A 22,445-nucleotide genomic window follows, 5' to 3' on the forward strand; every position below is an offset into this window, starting at 1 on the left:
GACCCATAACCTGAAACAAGGATTAAGCTTTAAAGGGGGGGGGGGGGAAGGAAGGGAGGGAGAGAAATCTATAAACAAGGTTGTCCGAAAGTCACTTCTCATCAAAAACAAACTCATCAGTAACTTTTTGGTGAAGTGATGCTCTATAAGGAAGTTTGCAATCTTAGAAGGCTGTCCTCTGGCAAGCCACAAATTCTCATCAGATGCCATGGCCTGGCATTATGTTGAAAAAGAGAGGGAAAAGTGGCTCTGGGGCACTGTTGTCCTAGATGCTAGAAGCAGTGATGGATTCAGGAGGCTGCCGGGGGATTAATAAGTTCCACGGGCTCACTGGTTTCAGAGTATTTTTTTTAAGTGTATGGTAGTAATGATAGTGAAATGGAGCCTTATCCCTGCAGGGAATTTGAAGGCTCCCAAATCCCAGAATAACTGTTGATGCAAGATGAAAAGCTGACTGGAGTTAATGTCTGAGAATGTTTCTTTACTCCCTGTATCCCTTCTGATGTACCAGAGTTGAGTATAAAATTACTTCAATTTGAGTCCTCATCTCAGAGTATATTCTTAGAAACTTAAAGTCTGTGGACTTCATGAAATGAGAGTACCAAGGGGTTCATGAATACACGATATAGTTGTTGTTATTCCATTGTGTCTGACCCTTTGTGATTTTCCTTGCAAAGACAATGTGATTTTGGGACTTTCTTCACAAAGACAAGGTGATTTGTCATTTTCTTCTCTAGTTGATTTTACAGATGAGGGTAAAGGGATTGTCCCAGCTCTTATAGCTAGTAAAGTCTGAGGTTGGAATTTGAAGTTGGTTCTTCTTGGCTCTGGGATTTGTCCCTTAGAGCGCCCTATCTTTGGTTCTTTTTTTTTTTTTTTTTTTTTTTTTTTGCTGAGGAGGCAATTGGGGTTAAAGTGCCTTGTTCAGGGTCACACAGCCTAGGAAGTGTTATGTGTCTCAGGCCAGATTTGAACTCAGGTCCTCCTGACACCACCTAGCCGCCCCTCTATCCTTGGTTCTTGATTCCAGACTAGCAGAGACTCCTGGGACCGAGGCATAATCAGTGCCCAGAGAGAAGCTAACATGTTAGCTGCAGCTGAACTGGATTTAAGTCACTTATATCCCAAATTCTTCATCAATAAAATAAAGGAGTTAGAGGAAATGATAGTTTATGATCTTTTTCACCTCTTAACAGTCTTAGAATAGGATCGACAAGATCATAGATTTAGAACTGAAAAGGACTAAAGATGACGAGTATAGAAAGATGCAGAGTCTGGGATTCAAACCCATTCCACCTTTGGTCCTCTATTGCCTTGGCCAGTTGCCGACACTGGTGGGGGTGGATGTCTATACCCATATACCCCAAGAGAATAACCCGTTTCCCTCCTTGCTATATGTGTGCAGCCTCAGTTGGGAGGGGGGTAGGTGGGACTGACGGAGTAGGAGGTACCAGAATTCTCATCTCTTGCAGGAGTGATTTATTTAACACGTGGTTCAGGGTTCTTATGTAACTGCCAGAAATTATAACCAGAAATGCAGCTATTAGGTTGCATTTTTTTTTAAATAAGGAATCCATATTAATTATCCTGATATTATTGTTCAACTCAGCATCAAAGCAGCAGTACCAATATTCAAGGCCAAGAAGAAGAAAGAGCTATATTTCTGCTACCCCTATCCCTCTTCCATGTTTTCACCCTTTGTATTTTCAAAGCCACTTAAAAATACAGAAAGAAACAAGAAACCGAAGTTCCAGATGCCGCTGGTCTGGACAAAGTAAACAGTGTGACAGAAGGAGTCCTTCAGTAACTTCAGCTAAGAGTCTGGCCAAACTGTATTACTTACTCTCTGAAATAAGAGAATAATGGTGGGATATTCTCTGAAGAATTTTTTTTTTTCCAGCTGTGACAATGGATCTGTGCTGATTTACACATATTCCCTTGGCCAACCTCCCTGTTGACCAAGGGTCCTGGTCTTTGAGAAGATTGGCTGGGATTAGTGGTATAATCTGCGGGTTTGGAATAGCAATTGTGCTGTTCTTTGTTTTTGAAGTGGACTGAGGATGTAATGGAATGATGTCTTGACCCATGTGCAGTGGATTTAAGTGAGGAAGAGGTGCACAAAGCTGTCAGCCTTGGTCTCTCTTCCAGAACTACTGAGTCCAGCGGCCTGGGATGCAATGGGGTCTAACTACGTGTTCCACAAAGCCTGCTTCATCCCCCTTCATGACTGCTGGTCCCCCCAAGGAAGTCTTTATATGCTTGGGGTGGAACCTCCCTAACTCACCGAGGGGCATGTGGCCCTTTAGTCACCCTCAGACTGGCTTACCTGTCTGCCAAAAGACAGGCTTCCTAGGATGTGGCTGCTGGTCACCTTCTTGCAGCCATCAAAGTCAGGTGGACACCAGAGGTGGAAGAACAGCTCTAAGAAGGGCACAGCAAACCCTCCCCCCAGAGGTGCAGGTCCCTGAACAAAGCAGCTCACTGCTACAAGACCCCAGGATCAATGCTACAACACCAAGGGTGGAAAGGGGTGGGAAATCTTTTCTAGGTGATAAAAAAGTCCGCCTTACAAATTTTGGGGAAAAGTTGACTTGGATAATTATTCATCTTGGGGGAATAACAAAAAATGGGCACAAAAGTTTAATTTTAGCTAATGAAAAGCAAAAACAAATTTAGGACGTTAGCAGAATTCCATGCTACCGACCTTATTCCAGATGAGAACTGGGGTTGGAATTCCGATAACTTCACAACTTAAATATACTTGGGCTCCAGTGACGTTCCAGATGTCCTTAGGGGGTGTCACAATGGAAGGACCTGTGTGAGGGGAAAAAGAAAAATCATGAACCTCTCTCAAACAGTAGTCAGCAGCAGCCAATTTCTGTAGGATAAAATATTTGATTGGCACATAATTAAGCTCTTCCCTTTGTTAACCGCTTTTTAACAAATTCTACCTCTTCCTTCTCATCGGCAAGCTTTGGTGGGGTATTCTGGGAATACAAATTAATTTAAGCACTAGACTGAAACTGATAATTGGTAATTTTGCTGTTTCAAAATATCATGCCCATTTATATCCTCCAAACTGTCATTTTAAAATGATCAGCTTCCTTTCTATCAGTATGCTAAATACTTCAATCAATCAACACAGCCTCTAGGGAAGAGAATTCCTTTGAACAAATGAGTTTTAATCCAAAGGGGGTCTGGAGAAGTTCTGGTCTCCTCAGAGCTGGGTTAGTGGGGGGGGGGGAAGAGGGAGCAGAGGCTCTGTCTCATGGGAAGGCCATTGGGGAGTAGGGTTGCCCCAGGTCTCAGAGAAAGAGACAGCTATCCTCTGATGGTTCACCTAGCCAAATCCCATCTGGGTTAATTCAGCCATTATCTCAGGCTGAAGTCTCTGAGGCATTTGCAGGGAGAGGACTACCCTGAGAGTGTCAGGAGCATCCCCTCTCCACACAGGCTGGAAACCATAGGGAATATTTTGTAAGGGAGAACGAGTCTAGAGTCCACGCCCTGGAAAATCTCTCTACTGAAGATAAGAATTTCCAACAATGAAACAGTTCTTCAAATGATGAGATGTTCTCTGGTAATCTTGCTGTTCAATCATTTTCATTTGTGACCCTTGTGGATTTTCTTGGCAAAGATATTGGGGTAGTTTCCTAATTTTTTCTCTAAATCACTTTTTAGATAAGAAAACTGAGACAAACAGGGTTAAGTGACTTGCCCAGGATCACACGGCTAGTAAGTGTCCGAGGCCGGACTTGGACTCCCCCTGGATCTGGCACTCTAAGGGACCACCCCACCCAGGTGCCTCTCTTGTTGATCTGGGCACTCCTTTATTAAGAACAAGTACTATCCCATGTTCCTTATCCTCCCACCCAAACCTCCCCCCACTTTAGCTCATCCCAACTGTCCTGGAATACCACAATGACCTCTGAAATGAGATCCTTCTCCTCAGGCTTTTTCCCTTGACCTTTGTGAAGGAGCAGAACTGGAAGCTTGGGACGGGTCCCATTAGTTGGAAGGCCATTCAAGGAGCCAAGTGCTTGAACAGCAGCATTCCTTCTGAATTATGGATCTCCGCCTCGCTGGGGATCTTGGCAAGGAGAAGTCCAATACTGGGAGGGAAGAGGGCCAGAGTACTGGCCAGCTCCACGTACGAGAAACATGAACTTGCTTCAGAAGCCCGGCGGGAAAAGGGAAGACAGATAACTTTCCAAGTCTCGGGGGATAGACATCTGGCACAATCAGCCGTTAGGGAACAAGAAGTTCTCTCTTTTGCAATGTGCTATTTCGAGTATACTGTTAATTTCTTGAGCTAGAAAGGAAATGGCCATGACATCTAAGATTTTCCCAGAGGAGCCCCTCTTTCTTATACCCCAGGGTTATTTTGCTTTCCTTCCCCAGGAATAAGCAGAAGGATCGGTGTTTCAAAATCTCCAAGTATTTTTCATGCTTCCTCCCCTCTAAACTTAGGTCAGAATAGGAAATTCATCTTGGCTTGGAGGCTGGGGAAATCTTACCCTTTCTTTGATAAAACACTGATGGACTCGGTATACGCAATGGTTTGTTTGTATATATTTCTGTCTCAGACATTTCCTAACTGGGGCTGAACTAAACACTCAAAGCAAAGGGCTGGGCTGTGGGCTCCATTTCACGTCCCACCAAAACAGCACTAGAGACCACAAGGACATTGTCATTTTTCCTTTGAATTGACCCCCCTCAATCTCTCTCCGTACCCCATGCTGCTCTGTCCTTCCCACATGGGGAGTTGGCAAGGGGACTCAATGCTCAAGAGATATTCAGGGATTGTTTGGGAAAGAATACATCAGTGTTATACAGTTTAGAGGGGCTTGGGAACAGAAGTCCCTTTCACATCCCAAAGCTACAGAGAGTTCAAGACATTATCATGAGAACTGGGAGTTAGCTGACTAACAATAATCTTGCAAATAAGCACTTAAAATTTGCCAGCCTATGAAATCACTTTAATACTCCATCAGCCTTCAATTATTACGGCCACAGCAAGGGGTTAGAAGATTTTTATTAGATAGACATCTTAAGGTTCACAGAGAAGAAAGGCACTTTGTAATTAAAAAAAAATCATGTACTTTACCTCATGCAAACTATACAAAAGGTACCACTTTTATATGGGGTGGGAGGCTATTTAAAGGGGTGCCTTTCTCTCCAACCTGGAGGACACGAACATCTATAATTTGTCCCACTCTGCTAACAACATAAAGAACAGGAATATCTTTGATTGAACATGGGGCTGGAATTAGGGGGCATTTAAAAGGTGAAGGGAAAGTTCTTGGCTCTGGCCCCATGAATATGATCTGTCTTTGCTTCTGTGTTCATCCTTTGTTGTTTTCCTGAAAAAGATGGATGAGATCTGTGACCTTCAGGTTCCAGAAGGTCAAACGGTGTCCAAGTTAGGTTTAAGTGTCAGCCCCAGGTGTAGGCCGGGATGTGCAATGGCTATCCTGAATTTGGATGTCAATTTAGTAGGAAAAACTAAGTAAGTCTGAACTCGCTCTCCCCAGGGAGTGAGATAGCATGGAAGATGCTCTTGGGTGGAGGGGATGCTTATACCTACCTTTGTGCTATATTTATATATTATAATATATATTATATAAAATAGATTTTATGAAAACTAATTGATATTAATTAGTTAAATGGAAGGAAGGCTTTAATCCCAAGCAGCTGGTACACAAATAGAGCAAATTGTAAATCACTATAGAAATAAAGGCAGATTTGAATAATTGGAGAAATATTCATTATTCATGACTGGGCATCGCAGTGTAATAAAAATAACACTACCTGAAGTAACTTCCAAATTTGGTGCTGTATCAAACTATCACAGGAAAAGCCTTTTATAGACAGTGACAAATTTTATTTGGAGGAACAATAGGTCAAGAATCTCAAGGGAAATACTGAAAAAAAAAAATAATGGAATAGGACTCAATGCTGCTAGATTTCAAATCATATCAACAAATGGTAATATGTTAACATATAATAAGATATAGTTATATTATAAAGCAATATGAAATTTTTTTATACTAGTTAAGAAATAAGAGCAGGTAGATGCTGTGGTGGATAGAGTGCCTGGCCTGAAGTTAGGAAAGACGCAGCTTACTGAGTGAATTTAAAACTGGTCTTAGATACTTACTAGCTATGTGACCCTGAACAAACCTGCCTGCCTCCATTTCCACATCTGTAAAATGAGCCGGAGAAGGGGATGTTTTCTTTGTCAAGAAAACACCAAATGGGTCACAAAGAGTCAGGTGTGACTGAAGCAATTAAACAACAAACAGCAGCAAAGAAATACAAAACAGATGACTGGAACAAATTAGATAAGCAAGATGTAGAATTAATTAAACAATATATATCCTAGTGGTCCATAAATACGAGAACACAAATTGTTGGGAGAAGAAATTTCCTATATGTTTATGGGAAAACTTGAGAGAAGCTTGTTGGAACCAGGATAAATGGATATTATCTACACATAACATATCATTAAAAATTAGGAAAATAATTTCTTGTGTATATCTTTCACAAGCATGGCTAGTAAGAGATTCGCAATCAGACAAAGCATTAAAGGATATTACAAAAGGTAAAAAATATAAGTTCTATTATATAAAATAAAACATCTTTATTGACAAAATCAGCGAAGTTAGAATAAGAAAATGTGCAGACTCGGGGGGGGGGGGAAGCAATCTTTGCATTCATTAGCTGTGATACAAGATATCTAAAATCTATAAGTAATTTAGAGGAATATATAAGTAAAGGTTATTTCCCCCCAAAAAAGTCATAGGGGACATGAAAAATTTCAAAAATATAAGCTATGACAACATTCACATAAGATGCTCTTAAATAATCAATAATAAGAAAAATATATATCGAAATACCTATTAATTTGGCAAAATAGTAAAAGATGGGGAAATTCAATGTTGGAGAGGTTATGAGCTAATAGGCTACTAATTTTATTCTCCAAGAGGACCTTGTCATGGGAGAGGGGATGCTATGACATGCAAGTGAGCTGGGTTTTAGTGAGGGAGAGCAGGGCATGGTCCCCTCCAGAGCCTTCTGGGGCCAGTAGTCAGACATAGATCGGGATGACTAGAGATGGTCCTGGATGTGGTAGGAGACCTCAGTTTTGTTAATCTAAAGTCTTTAACAGTTCTGTGCAACTGAGGCAATGCTCTATTAGTGACTAAGGCTAGGGAAATTATGAGGCAGAAGATACAGCTCTTTTGGAAATCAAGTTAAAATTAAGCAAGAAAAATGATATTTCTGGATCAAAAGGTCCAAATCCCAGTTGAGTGAATTTTCTAGTACAGTTTCAAATTATTTTTGAGAATAGATGGATGAATTCATATCTTCATCAGCAGTGTTCGTCAGTGTGCTGTCTTCCTACACTCATAACATTTTCATCTTTGTAGTTAATGAACTTTGCCAATCTGATGGATGTGAGATTTTCAAACTTGAAGGTCTCTTAATTTGCATTTCATTATGAGTAAATTGGAACACTTCTTTACATGGTAACTCATATTATAGATGAGAAAATAGGACCAAGGAAGCTGTGGGACATTCTAAGGTCAGGAAGATAGTGTAAGTAGTACACAAGTCAAGAGCTCATTCCATTTGATTATTTTTATGAAAGAGTTTGATAAATTTCATATGATTGTTGGAATTCAACAAGTCAGAAATTCAAGAAATATTAAGAAATCTTGACACGAGATATAAAGGCAAAAAGCAGTCTCTGCCTTCAAAGACTTCAATTCTACTGGGGACGCAAACCATCTGCACCAAAAAGGATAGTTAAGAAAATAAATCATTTTTTATTATTAAGAAGAATCCTTCAGTAAGAAAGTAAAAAGAAGATAACTATTTGATGAATTTAGCCTCAGTTTACAACATATTATCACAAAGTTAGAAAGTATGTTCTACAAATGTCATGAGAAGAAGACGACCTTGGAAAGAAGTAATTTTTAATGTACCCTGGAACCATTAGAATTCACATTTATGTAAAATTACATTGGAGAAGATACCATTAAAATAAGTACTTTTAAATTTCTGATAAAGCATTAGGGGTATTCTAATTAATTTTAAAAATTTTTTATAAGATAATTTAATTTTTATAAGATAAAGTACAGCTCAACTTTGACGCATTTATGTTTTCGGAACATCATTGAGGAAAAAACACACCTAAATTACGAATTTTTCATCAACAGTGGGTGAAACTGAGATAGGTCAGGGCCTGGCTTGCTTAATGCTATCCTATTGACAGGGTTAGGAAAGCCCCACAAGATCTAATTATAATTGTTTTACTTTCAAATAGTCAATTCTCTATTACCTATAAGTGTGCTATTTCCTTTACCAATTTATTCTGGACAACTTGAGGTCCTCTGCTTTTACTACCCAATTGGGTCTAGACTTATCTTCAAAAAGTGGTTAGATAGGACCTGTTTTGCTTGACCTTGGATAGTAGAATTTGGACTAACAAATAGAAGCTATAGGGAAAGAGATTTCATCTAAATGCAAAGGAAACTTCCCAACAACCAGCACTGTCCAGAGCTGCTATACCGGTAAGAGAATTACTGTCACTCAAGATCTCCAAACTGAATGGCCACTTGATGAGAGTCATGAATAGTGGGGATCAGACTGGATGATCCCTTACAACTTTGGGAATCTTTCTGTGAAATGGTATAAAGACATGACATAAGGCGATATGGAGCCCAGACAAATTGGCAAAAATCTCCAAATTTAGATTTAATTCCGATAACACATTTAAGGGAAAAACACTAGACAAAAGTACAAAAATGAGAGAAGAATAGTAGGAAAGCACTGTGATCAAGGGGGGAAGGGGATGAAACAAGTGGAAACTTCCTGACATTAAATAAGGGGAAATGCTAACAGTGAGGTTAATTAAGGAAAAGAGCCATCTGCCAAGGGAGTCACTGAAAGAACTCCCATAGGTAGGGTGGGCTCAACAGCTGTAACTAGACTTGGGGATTTTATCTGATAGCCCCTAGGCTCAGGAAAAAAAGAAGTGAAAAAGAGAAGCTAATAGTAGGCTTTGGAGGTTATTTAAAATTTTTCAATTTTTCAAGTTTTCCTGGGAAAGGTGACATTAGTTTAATGAAGTCTATTTTGCAGAGGATTATGGGTGGTAGTTATTTATTCAACAGGTATTTGCCACATGCAGAGAAAGCCCTGGCTTATAGATTATGGGAGACTCATACAGGAGGTTCATTTTATCACAAGTTGGAAAGTATGTTCTACAAATGTCATGAGAAGAGGAAAACCTTGGAACAGATATCATTTTAGTGCACCTGGAATTCATTAGAATTTATATTTCCATAAAATTACAGTAAAATTAAAATAAGTACTCTAAAACTTCTGATAAAGCGCAGGGACATTCTAAGAGATACTATCTCATGGGAGGTTTCAATTTGATAGGGAAGAAAAGTATTGTTCAATAATCATTACTAGATGCCTACTATGTGCTAGGTTAAAATGATGAGGACAGAGAGAAAGGTAGACAAATAAGCTCTAAAGGATAAATTGGAGACAATTAACAAAGGGAAGAATTAAAGGGGATTGGGGAAGGCTTCCTGGAGAGGGTGGGAATTTCACTGAGACTTGAAGTAATTCAGGGAAGCCAGGATGAGGAGACAGAACACTCCAGGGATGGGGAGGGGGGCTATTCAGAGAGAGCTGAAGGATGGAACGGCCTTTTGTGAGACCAGCCAGGGGGACACCGCCACTGGAATAGATTCTAGAATAGATAGGAGTGAGGAAGGTGGGTGTAAGGAGTCTGGAAAGGTGAAAGGTAGAAGAGGCAACAATGAGCTGCAAGCATATATTAAGCATCTTGGCAGTCTAGTGAATCTAGTTCCAAACTTAGCTCTGCTGTTTAGTAACGATAAATAGCATTGATGTTGTGTCGGTTTGAACAGGGCAGCAACATGACTAAAGGGTTTGAAGGAAAATGAATCTGGTGGAGAGGGATAGGAAGGATCAGAGTAGACAGAAGACACAGGGAAGCTAAAAAATAAATTAAAGAAGAATAAAAACAAATGAAAATATAAACAACTAATAAAAAATAAACAAAACCAAATTAAAAAAATAATAAAAAATACAGGATGGCTAGTATCTGAAAATAAGTTGGTAGGCAAGGGATGGGTTTTGTAGGAATTTATAGTATAAGAAACTGTGGTCCACCAAGGTCAAAAGGATTCATTTCAGGTATATATATCCAGTAAGCAAATTGGCAGGATTTGAATACAGGTCTATTATTCCTTTTATTAAAATGTGATTATCTCCCAGTGCTTTCATTCTCAGTGCTTTTATTATGCTCCTTCTGCCTCTCCTGGAAGAACTTCACAGGGGAGATTGGGGATTTCATCCTCTATAATAAGGTACTTTCAGATCAAAACTGGTCTATGACTCAGTAGATAAATCCTGGGGATTTCCCTCAGACTTCTTAGGATCACACTTCATATTTCCTCTACTTATAGTCACCCTGGGGTATAAAACCCTTTTTCTGAGAACAGGTTTTGTGGGAGAGGAGACAAAAAACAGGATTGCTATTTAGACGAAAGGGGAGAATGAAATTCCCTGGAGCTGTCCCTGCTGAACCCCAGGACTTGGCAGGGACTTTGCTATAGGCCCCCCGGGGTGGCCCTTCTTTAATTATAATGTAATTATAATTACAGGCCTTTCTATGGCACCTAAGGCCTCTTTGGGGATACTCTGCAGGTGTCCATGCTTTATTTCAGGATTATTCTAAATAACTGGCTTGTTTAGGAATCACAAGGTAGTTAGATTATTGATTTCTAAATCCTTTGCTCTCCTTTGGATCTGAATTGTGTTTCCTGTACAACACACTGACTTTCCAGCCTGAATAAAACTTGGGGCTTGAAACACTTAAGATTCCCAAGGCCCCCAATTTTCTGCAAGGTTAATTCAGGCATTATTTCTCTTTTTAGAAAAACAAAAAGAGTTGCAAGTAACTTAAGTTTGGGGGAAAGAGAAGGTTTCTTATAGGCAATTGTAGGAATATTGAGTTTTGTCAGCTTCCAGAGAACTGGATTAAAACACTGCCAAATTTTTTGTCCACGGAAGAAATTTGCTATTGTTCCCAAGCAAATCTCTAAGGCCAGGAAACATGCAGCGACTGATGGTAAGGCAAAAGTCACTCAGCCGAAGTGGGATTTAATTTCCAGATCTGTCCAAAGCCTGTGGGGAGAGCCAGCAGTTGGGTTAACTGCTTGAATGGCCACCCAATTAAAGAGCACATTTTCCCATGTGCTTATTGGTATTTATATGCTTAAAATCAGGTTTTAGAGTGGAATTTTCAGGGCAGAAGTATGATACACACATTAAAGAGTACAGTTCTTGAAATTAAGTCTGACTAATGGGATGCCCAGCATGGCGTGCTGGAATGAGAGCCCGATTGGGAAAATCCAATAAATCAAGCTCTCCCAGTAACTTGCTGACTGCACTTAGATTATCTAGGTTGTTTATTATCATCTATATTATGAACAAAGAGCTATCTTAAAGGTCCCTCTCCCAGGCTCTAAGATTCTGTGACTCATCCCAGAGGATAAAATCTTAAGACACTTTAAAAAATGCTCTTCTTTTTTTTCCATTGCAAACAGTCATTAATAACATTTTTATACACCAAAAAGAAAAACTGAGGAAGTGTGTATAAGGCACTGCCTAATTTGGATTATGGACAATTTGGTTTTTTTTGCTCACACTCTCCCCCTTCCCACTCCAATCTGGTGCCAAATCTTGTTGTTTCTCTCTTTACAACAGCTCTCCAAACGTCCAAGCGTGTCCTCTCTCTCCATTCAGAAGTACCCTAGTAGCCTTACTCACCTCAAACCTGACCTATGAATTCTCTCAAGTTTCTCCCCACTGGGGTCCTTTCTCTGCTTATATCATAATGCTATCGGATGTTAGCATAATAATCTTCCTAGAAAAATGCAGGTCTGATTAGGTCCCTATCCTACCCCCTACTCAATATGCTCTAACAATTCCTGTCATCCACAAGATCAAATGGGAAAATGCTTCCTTCACATAATCTGCCTCCCCCCTTCTGGTCTTCTTACACTTCACATTCTACAAGTAACGATGATTTTTGCTGTTGCCTATGGATATCAATTCATTTCACTGCTGTCCCCCATGCCTTTAATGAGACTAATCTGCCATTAAAGATGAACCTACATCTTTGTCTTCTGGCTTCCTTCCCATTCCATCTTCCAGAAGAAGCTTTTCCTGGTCCTACCCAACTCTATCTCCCCTCCCCACCAATCTTTCTAAGATGACCTCCTACTTATCCTGCACACATCCTGTATGTTGTGTCTCTCATCAGAATGTAAACTCCTTGAGGGAAGGGACTGTAGTTGTTTTTTTTTTGGTATCTCTAGCACTTAGCATGAAGTAAGTGCTAAAGAAATGCTTCTTGATTGACAGCTCAATACACAGAGTTTCTCAAAAGTTTTGGTGTAATTTTAAGATCTATCACAGCTTTCAAGACACCCTATACATTAAGTTCACCATGGAAGTGTTACTGTTTGTGTCTTATGATGCTTTATGATATTTATTCTTTAAGAATAATGAAAATTAAGAAAATAGCTGGAAAGACACTTTGAAAAATAGGTGTTCAGAGCAAAAAAACTTCTCCGTCTCAAAGCCAGAACTCCAAAAGCCAGTGGATTTTGGGCTTCATTAATGAGCATCATGTTCTGAACAAGGGAGTGGATATTTCCCCTGGACCGAGACCATCCTCAAAACCTGCCAAACTCCATACTTTCACACCCACTGACAAACTGGAGGTCACTGAGATGAGGATTAGATGAGAAACAGTTGTGGGACCTGGGAGTGGATAATCCGGAGGAGAGAAGTTTGCGTGGTGAGAGCAATGGGGCATGAGGCGCTGAGCTTCAAGTAGCTGATAGGCTGCCATGTGGAAAAGGGATTAGATTCATCCTGTGTGGTTTCAGAGACAAACTGGATCAGGAGCTGGAGGTTAGGAAAGAAGACTTGGGGGCTGATGGGAAAGAAGAAGCATTAGAGCTGTCTGGGAAAAACCAGAATGGGCTATGTGATGAGGCGGCACATCCCCCCTTGCCAGCACTGTGCATCATCACTCCCTCCCTGGCATGGTGCATCCCCCCTTACTGGCAGTCTTCAAGAAGAAGGTGGATGGTCACTTGCCAGGGGCCTTGTGATAACGGGGATACAAAGTTAAGGAAATAGTGTCTGCCCTCCTGGAATGAGGAGGGGAGATATAGACCTGCAGGAAGGTAAGTATCTACAATTTGAAGGGAGGAACGAGGCAGTGGTTTTTGATTTGTTCCTGAGGTTTCTTCCAGATCTAATATTGTCCATTTACACAGGGATATGCAATAAGAATTCTGAAGCCGATCATGTTCCAATCACATTTGAGTGGACACTGACCTGACCGTCATACTTCCAGGAAAGAGTCACAACAGGCAATTGTTTGAACAGACCACCACTATTTCTATGGAGGCTTAAGTCTGACATAGCAATGCTGCACAGGAGGCAGAACCAGTATTATCATCCTCGTCTTATAGTGATTAAGAGTGGTTTAATAATTTGTCCATGGCCACATGACCAAGTATGCGAGAGGTGGGATCGGAACTCCAGCTTTCCCGCCTCTGAATTTGGGGCTCTTTTCACCACTGTCCCTTTAGATTAGAACTCTTCAAGGGCAGGGACTGTCTTTTTGCCCTTCTTTGCATGGTGCCTGATATATAGTAAGCACTTAATGTGCATTCCCTGTCTCCTAAGCAATATGAAATACAGTACTCAATAAATGCAAAAATGGTCATTATCTGAAAGCTATGTTGGGGCAGCTAGATGGGACAAGGCATAGAGCACCAGCCCCAGAGTCAGGAAAACCAGAATTTCAAATGGGATCTCAGCTGTGTGACCCTGAGCAAGTCACTTAACTCTGATTACCTTGACCCTCTGCCCCTCCAACCTCCCCCTCCCCACAAAAGCCTATGGGGCTGGAGATGGGGCAGGAGAAGAAGCAGGGAAAAGAAGAATTGGGAAGAGATAATACAATGGAAGCACAATTTGCCTATTTCAGCTCAGTCGATGTCACAAGCATGGTGACATGACATTTCTGCCCTTCAGGCTACAATCTAATTCTTATTTAGTACATTCATGGTTACAGTTTCTATTGCTGCTTTTGGCAGATCATCCCAGACATTAATCAGACTGCATAACTGAGTTTCTCCTGTTCTTTCTCAGTGTTTTTGCCTTCATAAGCTTGTGCCTTCTAGCTATTTTCTGTAGCCCTTTGTGATGGTCACAGACTCACCAGTTCTCGGAACTGTTTACCCCCGTCCCTTTCCTTTGTTCATTTGTACTTTGCAGAATTTTTCTAATTAATTCTTCCAATTATAATTTCCTAACGGGACATCAGACCTATTGCCTAACATTTTCTAGCGCATCGTATCCCTAAAGTATAAACAGAGAGAGACAGTACAAGTGCTTACTTAAGGCAATCTAAGAGAGGGAGACTGGATTGAGGAAGCCATCTTCAATAGTATTGGGGAAAAAATTAACTTCTTGATCAGAGACGAGTCTTGGGAATTCTACAAATGGGATCATGATATCGGACATGATGCTGTAGCCTGTGACCCTACCAATCCTTTGTCCTGTGGATCCAGGAAATAAACTTAGAAAACTGAATGATCAACCCATGGAGCTTAAAAAAATTAGGGAGTCACTGGCCATTTTGGCCTTGAGGACCTCATTCACAAATGGAGGTTCTACTGAGGAAAGAGCAATAATAACTATACCACTCAATTGGCTTGTGAGCAAGCCAATTCCCTCCCTCCTTCCTTCCTTCCTTCCTTCCTTCCTTCCTTTTTGCTGAGGAAATTGGGGTTAAGTGACTTGCCCAGGGTCACACAGCCAAGAAGTGTCTGAGATCACATTTGAACTCAGGTCTTCCCGACTTCAGGGCTGGTTCTCTATCTACTGCACCACCTAGCTGCCCCTTAATTCTGTTTTTTTTTTAAACCTCACTTTCCTCATCTATAATATAAGCTGGAGAAGGAAAAGGTGCTCTAGTATTTCTGCCAAGAAATTCCCAAATGGGGTAATGAGGAGTGGGACAGCAGTAGCAGCAGAATAATAACAAGGTGTGTCCTGAAGTGAAAAGTACCTGTTTGTACAAAAAGATTTATAGCAGCTTTTTTTTTTTTTTTTTTTTTTTTTTTTTGGTGGTGACAAATTGAAGGGATACCCATCAATTGGCTGAACAAGTTGTGGTCTATGATTATAACGGAATATTATTGTGCTATTAAAAAAGAACAAGCAGAATGGTTTCAGAAAAACCTGAAAAGATTTACATGAACTGATGCAAAGTGAAATGAGCAGGACCAGAACATCTTCCATAGTAATAGCAATATTACAATGATGCTCAACTGTGAAAGACTTAGTTACTTTGATCAAGACAATGATCCAAGACAATTCCAAAGGATCCATGATGAAAACTGCCATCCACCTCCAAAGGGAGAATGGATGAATTCTTAACTGCAGATTGAATCAAACTTTTAACTCTTAGCTTTAGCTGTTTTTGTTTTGTCAGTGTTATCTTTTATAACATGACATATAGAAATATATTTCTCATGATTTTACACGTATAATCGATAGCAAATTGATTGCCTTCTTAGGGGTGGGGAAGGTGTGGGAGGGAAGGAGAGAATTTGGAGAATTTGTGAAGCTTCCTTTTCCTATGAGGTCTTCCAACAAAGGCTTCAAACACATGGAGTTTATTGTGGAGGGGGTTTTGCTCAGTTATGAGTTGGATTATCTCAGAGGTCCTTTCTAAGCCTGAGATTCTGAATGTATGGAGTGGTTTAGACATGTAATATGAAACATGCAGAAGTCATTCACTCTGGGCTGAAGAATGCTCAGGGGAGATGCTACTCCAGCCAAGCCATTGGGGTTTCTAAGCTATACGAGCTAAAATTAAACAAGCTGGGAGGGCAACCACCCAAGCAGTTGTAGTCTTCTTACATGGGATTTTAATTTTATTTTCTTGTGAACATTTTTCTCATGAACGAACTGGATTGCTCAGAATAGGACGGTTATGTTGTCGGTCAAACCAATGAATTTATATGGAAGCTTTTGACCCTTGTTTTTTTTTTTTATTTACACTTACTAACTCTTCCTTCTTGGGCCAGAACAGTTTTCAATGAGGCACATTACAGCCGTACATCTGGATCTTGGAAGAGTCAGAATGACCTGGGGAAAGCACTAGCAAATTAAAAATTCACTTCCATTATGATTTATTCCAAAATAAATGACCCCAAACATGTGAGGGTTAGTACTTTATGATGACTGCTCCCCTAGAACTTAGCTCTCTTATAATTCCTGATTTTGGGGAAACATGTATATACACAGGTCTGAAGTTATCAATAATAATAATAATAAAGCTCAATATTCCTGTATTGCTTTAGGATAATGGTTATTAACTTTTTTGTGTGCATTATGAGTGCCTTTAGTGGACTAATGAAATCTCTATATTCCTTTATCAGAATAATGTTTTCAGCTGCTCAAACTCAAATCCATAGGAAATCAATTATAACAAAACAGAGTTATCAAAATAGTTAAGAAACAAGTTTGTGGGAACCCAAATTAAGAACCATGCTTAAAGGACCATAAGATTCTTTTTTTTTTTTTTCCCCTTTTAAAATTTTCATTTATTTATTTATTTTGTTGAGGCAATGGGGAGTAAGTGACTCGCCCAAGGTCACACTGCTAGGAAGTATGAAGTGTCTGAGATGAGATTTAAACTCAGGTCATTCTGATTTCAGGGCTGGTGCTCTATCCACTGTGCAACCTAGCTGCCCTAAGCTTCTTTATTTAAAAAATATTATTATTTTGTTTTCTGGGAGGTGGGGATATGTTTTCCATCACTGTTTTCTTCCCAGTGACTCTCTCCTGTTCCACAATATAATCCTCCCTTGAAATAAAGCACAGTTAAATAAAACAAATGAACACATTGGCTATGTCTGGCCCCATCCATCTGATTTACATTCTAGTTTCTTTTTGCCAAGGGGAAGGAAGAGCCATGATCATGCTTCTGGTCCCCAAGAGTGACCATAGATACAGAAGCACTGGTCAGAATTTTGTGGTCTTTTATTGCTGTTTTCCTTGACTGATTGGGGTGATTACTGCAATATACTTTACATACATCATCTTCTTGAGGCCTTACAGCAAATCCTATGAGTTAATAAGTACCTGAGGCCAGATTTGAAGGGAAGCCTTCCTGAGATGCTATCTAAGGATTTAGATACATGGATTTAAGAAATCACAAAGACCAAGATGGACTAATACAAAGATAACAATGAAGGTCTTTCTGACTCTTCCAATAATAAAGATCATGATGGACTAATACAAAGGCACTAAAAATGGTTACAGGACAGTCCTGTGAACAGCTTCAACTCATTTCTCTCTTAAAATTAATTTATTATTTAATTTTAATGTAAAATTTATTAGTAGAAATATAATTTAAAGTTTTTAAATATATCAAACTAAAAATGATGAAAATCTGCACTATTTAAATTTGGACAAGAAAAAATATGTATGCTGTGATGTGCCTAATTGAAAGCTGTTCTGTCCTGAGATGGAAGAGTGAATAAGTATGTCAAAAACAAGGCCAGCTTCCCTAGAAATTCCTCCATCTAAAGTCATTGGCTTGATGGACAATATAACCATCTTATTCTGGGTAATCCAATTCTAACATGAGAAAAAATGGTCAGAATCCTACTTTGCATTGTTGTTCAATTGTTTCTGTTCTATCTGACTCTTTGTGAGCCTTTGTGGGATTTTCTTGCCAAATATACTGGAGTGGTTTGCCACTTCCTTTCCCAGTTCATTTTACCAATGAAGAAACTGAGGCAAATGGAGTTACATGATTTGCTCTGGGTCACACAGGTAGTGTCCGAGGTCACATTTGAACTCAGGAAGATGAGTACTCCTGGCTCCCAGCCTGGTCCACCTAGCTGCCCTCTGGGCATTAAATCACACTATCAAAATACTCTCCCAACTACCTCCAGTTTTGAAAAAGGACATATAGAATACAGAATATATAGAATTAAATGTAAAAGTAAAGTCTCCTGAGAAAACATGCATCCCATTCCATCTTTTGTGGAGAGGTACAGCACTGGATGTGGAATACTTCATAAATAATCAGGCTTGGTTGTTGTGCTAATTAGTTTTGCTTAAATTTTTTCCTCTTTCATTTCATTCAACAATGCTTACTGGAATAGCTAATTAAGGGAAGGAATATTCCCAGGAATGAATGAGATTTAAAAACAAAAGGAATCAAGACCTTTATTTTTTTAAAGAAAAAAATAAATACCCAGCATTATTTTTTTGGGGGGGAGGGGGGTGTATTTTAAATGGGCCATCCTTTCAACAATTAATCATTATGTCCTTGACTCAGCTACTCAGCTGCACCAATAAAATGTCCAGCTGCTGATAGCATCTTTACCATAAATCATGAAATTAACAGCCATAATTAAGAAATTCAAATAAAATCCAGAAACATAAAAAAGAAAAAATTTAAAACTGTCCATTATAGTCAAAAGTTAAAGGGCCCAAACTAGACTTGCAAAATGTTCTCTGATTCATAAGTACGGGTCAGCTTGGATATTTCAAAACAGGAAATCTTTGGCCAGACACTTGCACAGCAAAGCCAAGGATGGCACAACTATTTCAGTGTAAAAATGCAGTCTAAGCATCCGTCTTGATCAACAACCACAAAATCATCTGAATGCAAAGGGAATAAGCATTTATAAAGCACTCACTATTTTCACTTTATAATTATTATCTAATCTAATCTTCACAATAACCTGGAAAGAAGGTGCTCTATTTTATAGGTGAGAAGAAACTGAGACAAACAGCTAAAAAGCATCTGAGAGCAGATTTAAAAATCAGATCTTCCTGACATGGATTTCAGAAATCATAAAGATCATGAGAGACTAATACGAAGGCACTAAAATGGTACAGGACAGTCCTGTGATCAAATTCAACTCCTATTTCTCTCTTAAAAATCAATTTAATATTTAATTTTAATGTAAAATTTATTAGTAGTAATTAAAAAAAAATTAAAATACCAAAATAAAAATGAAAATCTGAACTATTTAAATTTGAAGAGAAAATATTCATGTGTGTGTATATATGTTTGTGTATATAACAAACTTTAACAATATACTAATAGAAAGTTGTTTACAGATTTTCTTTTTGTCTTTGTACTCCCAGGCTCCTAGCCCAGTGTCTAATATGGAAGAATACTTAATGAATATTTGCTGAACTGAATTAATGACTTTAAAGCAACATGGCAGATTGGAAAAGTGTTAAAAACTGTATAATATACATGTACACACAAATATACACAGATATGTGTTCACATACACAGATATAAATGTATGCATACATATACACACATGTATATGTATATATACATATATTACTCTGTGAATCACAGTAAATACACACATGGGTATGTATGTATACGTCATATATATTACTCTGTAACTCACAGTACTTTACTAATTACTTGGTGAAAATGCTCTCTTCCTATTTTTTAAAAATAGTGATAAGCTAGGAGATTAGAATTAGGCTGAGTTAAAAAAAAAAAACAAAAAACAAAAAAACAAAAAATACCAGTTTTGTACCCAGACATTCTGCATGTCCTTGGAACTGCAACTTCATCCCTCCATAATTTGGGAGCCCTAGAGTGGTTAAGGCAGGTGGTCAGCACAGAGCCTTGTGGGAATATTCCCATTTACATATGTGGAACAAATAACATGCTGGTGGAGAAGTTTTCAGGAAAGAACTTTTGAACAAAGCAATTTCCTGAATTCTCCAGGGCCTTGAATTTGGAGGCCAATAGTCTCTTCCGGCTAGAACACTGCCTCCCATGGAATTCCAGAACATTATAAATGGATCTGGCTAAAATTCCCCATGCATGACCCTTCAGCAATGCACACAGACTGAATCTCTATTTCCACAGGCCATGACTGAGACAAAAAAACAAAACGAAACAAAACAAAACAAAAAAACACAACCAAACAATCTCCCCCCCAGTCCAGAGAAACAAAGCAAGAGAAGAAATCCCATCCCAATTTTTTAAGGGGGAACATGGGGGGCAAGAGAATGAATCCAGCCACTAGTCATCTATTAAGAAAAATAAACTCATATTCTGTGGAGGTTAGAAAGACATATGGGTTGATAAATTAAAAATTTACTAGGAAAAAGACTCCTGAAAAAATACACATGCATAACCATGAAATCTGTCATCACGCTGAAGGGGCGGGGGGCGGAGGGGAGAGGAAGCTGATTGCCATTAAAAGCCTGTAGTTCTGAAAACACAGACAGAAGAAACAGTTTAAAAGGGAAATTCCAGAGGGAAACAGTATCTCCATATTACTGACTCCATCCTTTTAATAACCAGCTAAATCCTTTAGAAATATTATTTGATGTTCCATGTTTAGTAGTGTTTCCTCTTTACTGAGAGTTAGGGAAGAGCCTGCAAGTAGAGTTTATTTTTTTATGTAATTAGCAGATGATGGTAAAACTCATGTATAAAGGTCTGGTTGCTTTGGGCAAAGCAGAATAAGCTTTTTTCCCAGGAGTTCCAAGGCCCCAGGCTGGCCTGAAGGAGAAAACTTTCAAAATAAAGAATTATAATAACAGAAATGGGGAAAAAAAACATAGTGAGCCTCCCTCCTACTTCAATCTTTTCCTATTGAACTAAACTAATATCAAATTAAGTGAAATAAAGTTGGTAAAGGAATAAGAAATTCTTTTGTAAAATGAAGAAAAAGTATGAAGGGAAAAGTTGGAAATTTTTAAAAAAGGAAAAGTAGAAAAGAAGAAACTCTGCAAAAGGTTTTAAAATGTGTTTTCCAATTGATGACACAAAAGGAAAGTATAACCTCTGAGATATCTGAGGTTCTTAAAAATACTTGCCTATTTTTTGGATGACCAGTGTCGAAACTTGTCTTGGAGAAGATGCAGCAGAATTGTTGCTCATCATGAAGTCAAAAGTGAGATGGAATCAAAAGTTCTGGAATCCAAGTGCTTGGCTCTCTACTTCCACCTTATCTAGAAAATCTTATAGCAACATGTGATGGGAGATAAAAACTGGGTTACCCAACTGAAAGGCCATCTGGATGACAGATGTGGAATTACAAGAAGAAATTGCAACATCGGGGCGAAAATGGCCACTATGACCCACTTCCCATTCTGGGAAGTCCGTAAAAGACTAGACAGTGGGTCATTCTTAAATTCAGATCCCAGTTGGAACGAGGAGACTTCAACTTTCTGAGATGGAAAGGCAGAGTGGGAAGCTTCCCTATAAAACAGATAACAGGTTGTAGAGAGTTTCTGTGGCTTTTCCTGGAGAGGAAAGGCTGGTGATGTCAGCCTCACATGAAGGATTCTCACTATCTTCTAACAATAGGACCTAACGATGACCTGTGACAAAAATGGGGACAAACTCTTCAAACAAATTGATAAACTCCTAATTGGGCTCTCAATCCCAATGCTTCTCTCTGGAAGCTTACCTCATTTCAGACAAAAAAAGGGTAATTTCTAAATCAATTACAATTCCATAGGATAAGTGTTGGTTTTTTTTTTAATTTATTTTCCCCCTTAATTACATGTTAAGTTAATTTTGAACATTTGTCTTTATTTTTTTAGTTTTGAGTTCAAAATTCTATCCCTCCTCCTCTTTTCCCCCTTGTGATTGGAAGCAATCCAATATAGGTTATACATATAAAACATTTCCATATTAGTCATTTTGTATAAGACTTGATAATAAAGGAAATTAGGAAGGAAGGAAGAAGTGGAAAAATAGCACATTTCAGTCTGTATTCAGACAATAATAGTTTTTTTTTTTTTTTCTGGAGGCGAAAAGCTTGCTTCATCTTGTGTCCTTTGGGATTGTCCTAAATCACTGTATTTGTTTCTCCACTTGGAGGTATTTTATTTTTCCAATTACATGTAGAGATAGCTTTTAACATTCATTTCCATAAAATTTTTAGTTCCAATTTTTTTCTCCCTCCCCAAGACAAAAATCTGACATATATGTACAATCAATTTAAACATATTAGTCATGTTGTAAAAGAAAAATCAGAGCAAAAAGGAAAAACCACGAGAAAGAAAAAAACAAAGTGAACATAGCATGCTTTGATCTGTTTTCAGTCTCTATGGGGTTCTTTCTTTGGATGGAGTTGGCTTTTTCCATTACAAGTCTATTGGAAATGTCTTGGATCACTATATTATTGGCAAGAGCTAAGTCCACCAGAGGTGATCATCCCACAATCTTGCTGTTACTGTGTACGAGGTTTTCCTAGTTCTGCTCCCTCACTTAGCATTACTTC

The 22,445-nt window shown here is 38.9% G+C and overlaps 2 protein-coding genes across 2 annotated transcripts in view; both read right to left on the reverse strand.

The window, feature by feature from the left end:
• Positions 1 to 22,445, reverse strand: part of HOPX (HOP homeobox) — a 384,876-nt gene that overhangs the window by 306,301 nt on the left and 56,130 nt on the right. The gene's annotated exons all lie outside the window — the stretch shown is intronic.
• IGFBP7 (insulin like growth factor binding protein 7) overlaps positions 1 to 22,445 on the reverse strand; it is a 70,192-nt gene that overhangs the window by 5,846 nt on the left and 41,901 nt on the right. The window contains exon 2 of the mRNA XM_074274447.1: positions 2,705 to 2,814. Within this exon, the coding sequence (XP_074130548.1) occupies positions 2,705 to 2,814 (110 nt within the window). The remainder of the gene's footprint in view (positions 1 to 2,704; positions 2,815 to 22,445) is intronic.

The sequence above is a fragment of the Sminthopsis crassicaudata genome, chromosome 6, assembly GCF_048593235.1.
Source record: "Sminthopsis crassicaudata isolate SCR6 chromosome 6, ASM4859323v1, whole genome shotgun sequence".
NCBI lineage: Eukaryota > Metazoa > Chordata > Mammalia > Dasyuromorphia > Dasyuridae > Sminthopsis > Sminthopsis crassicaudata.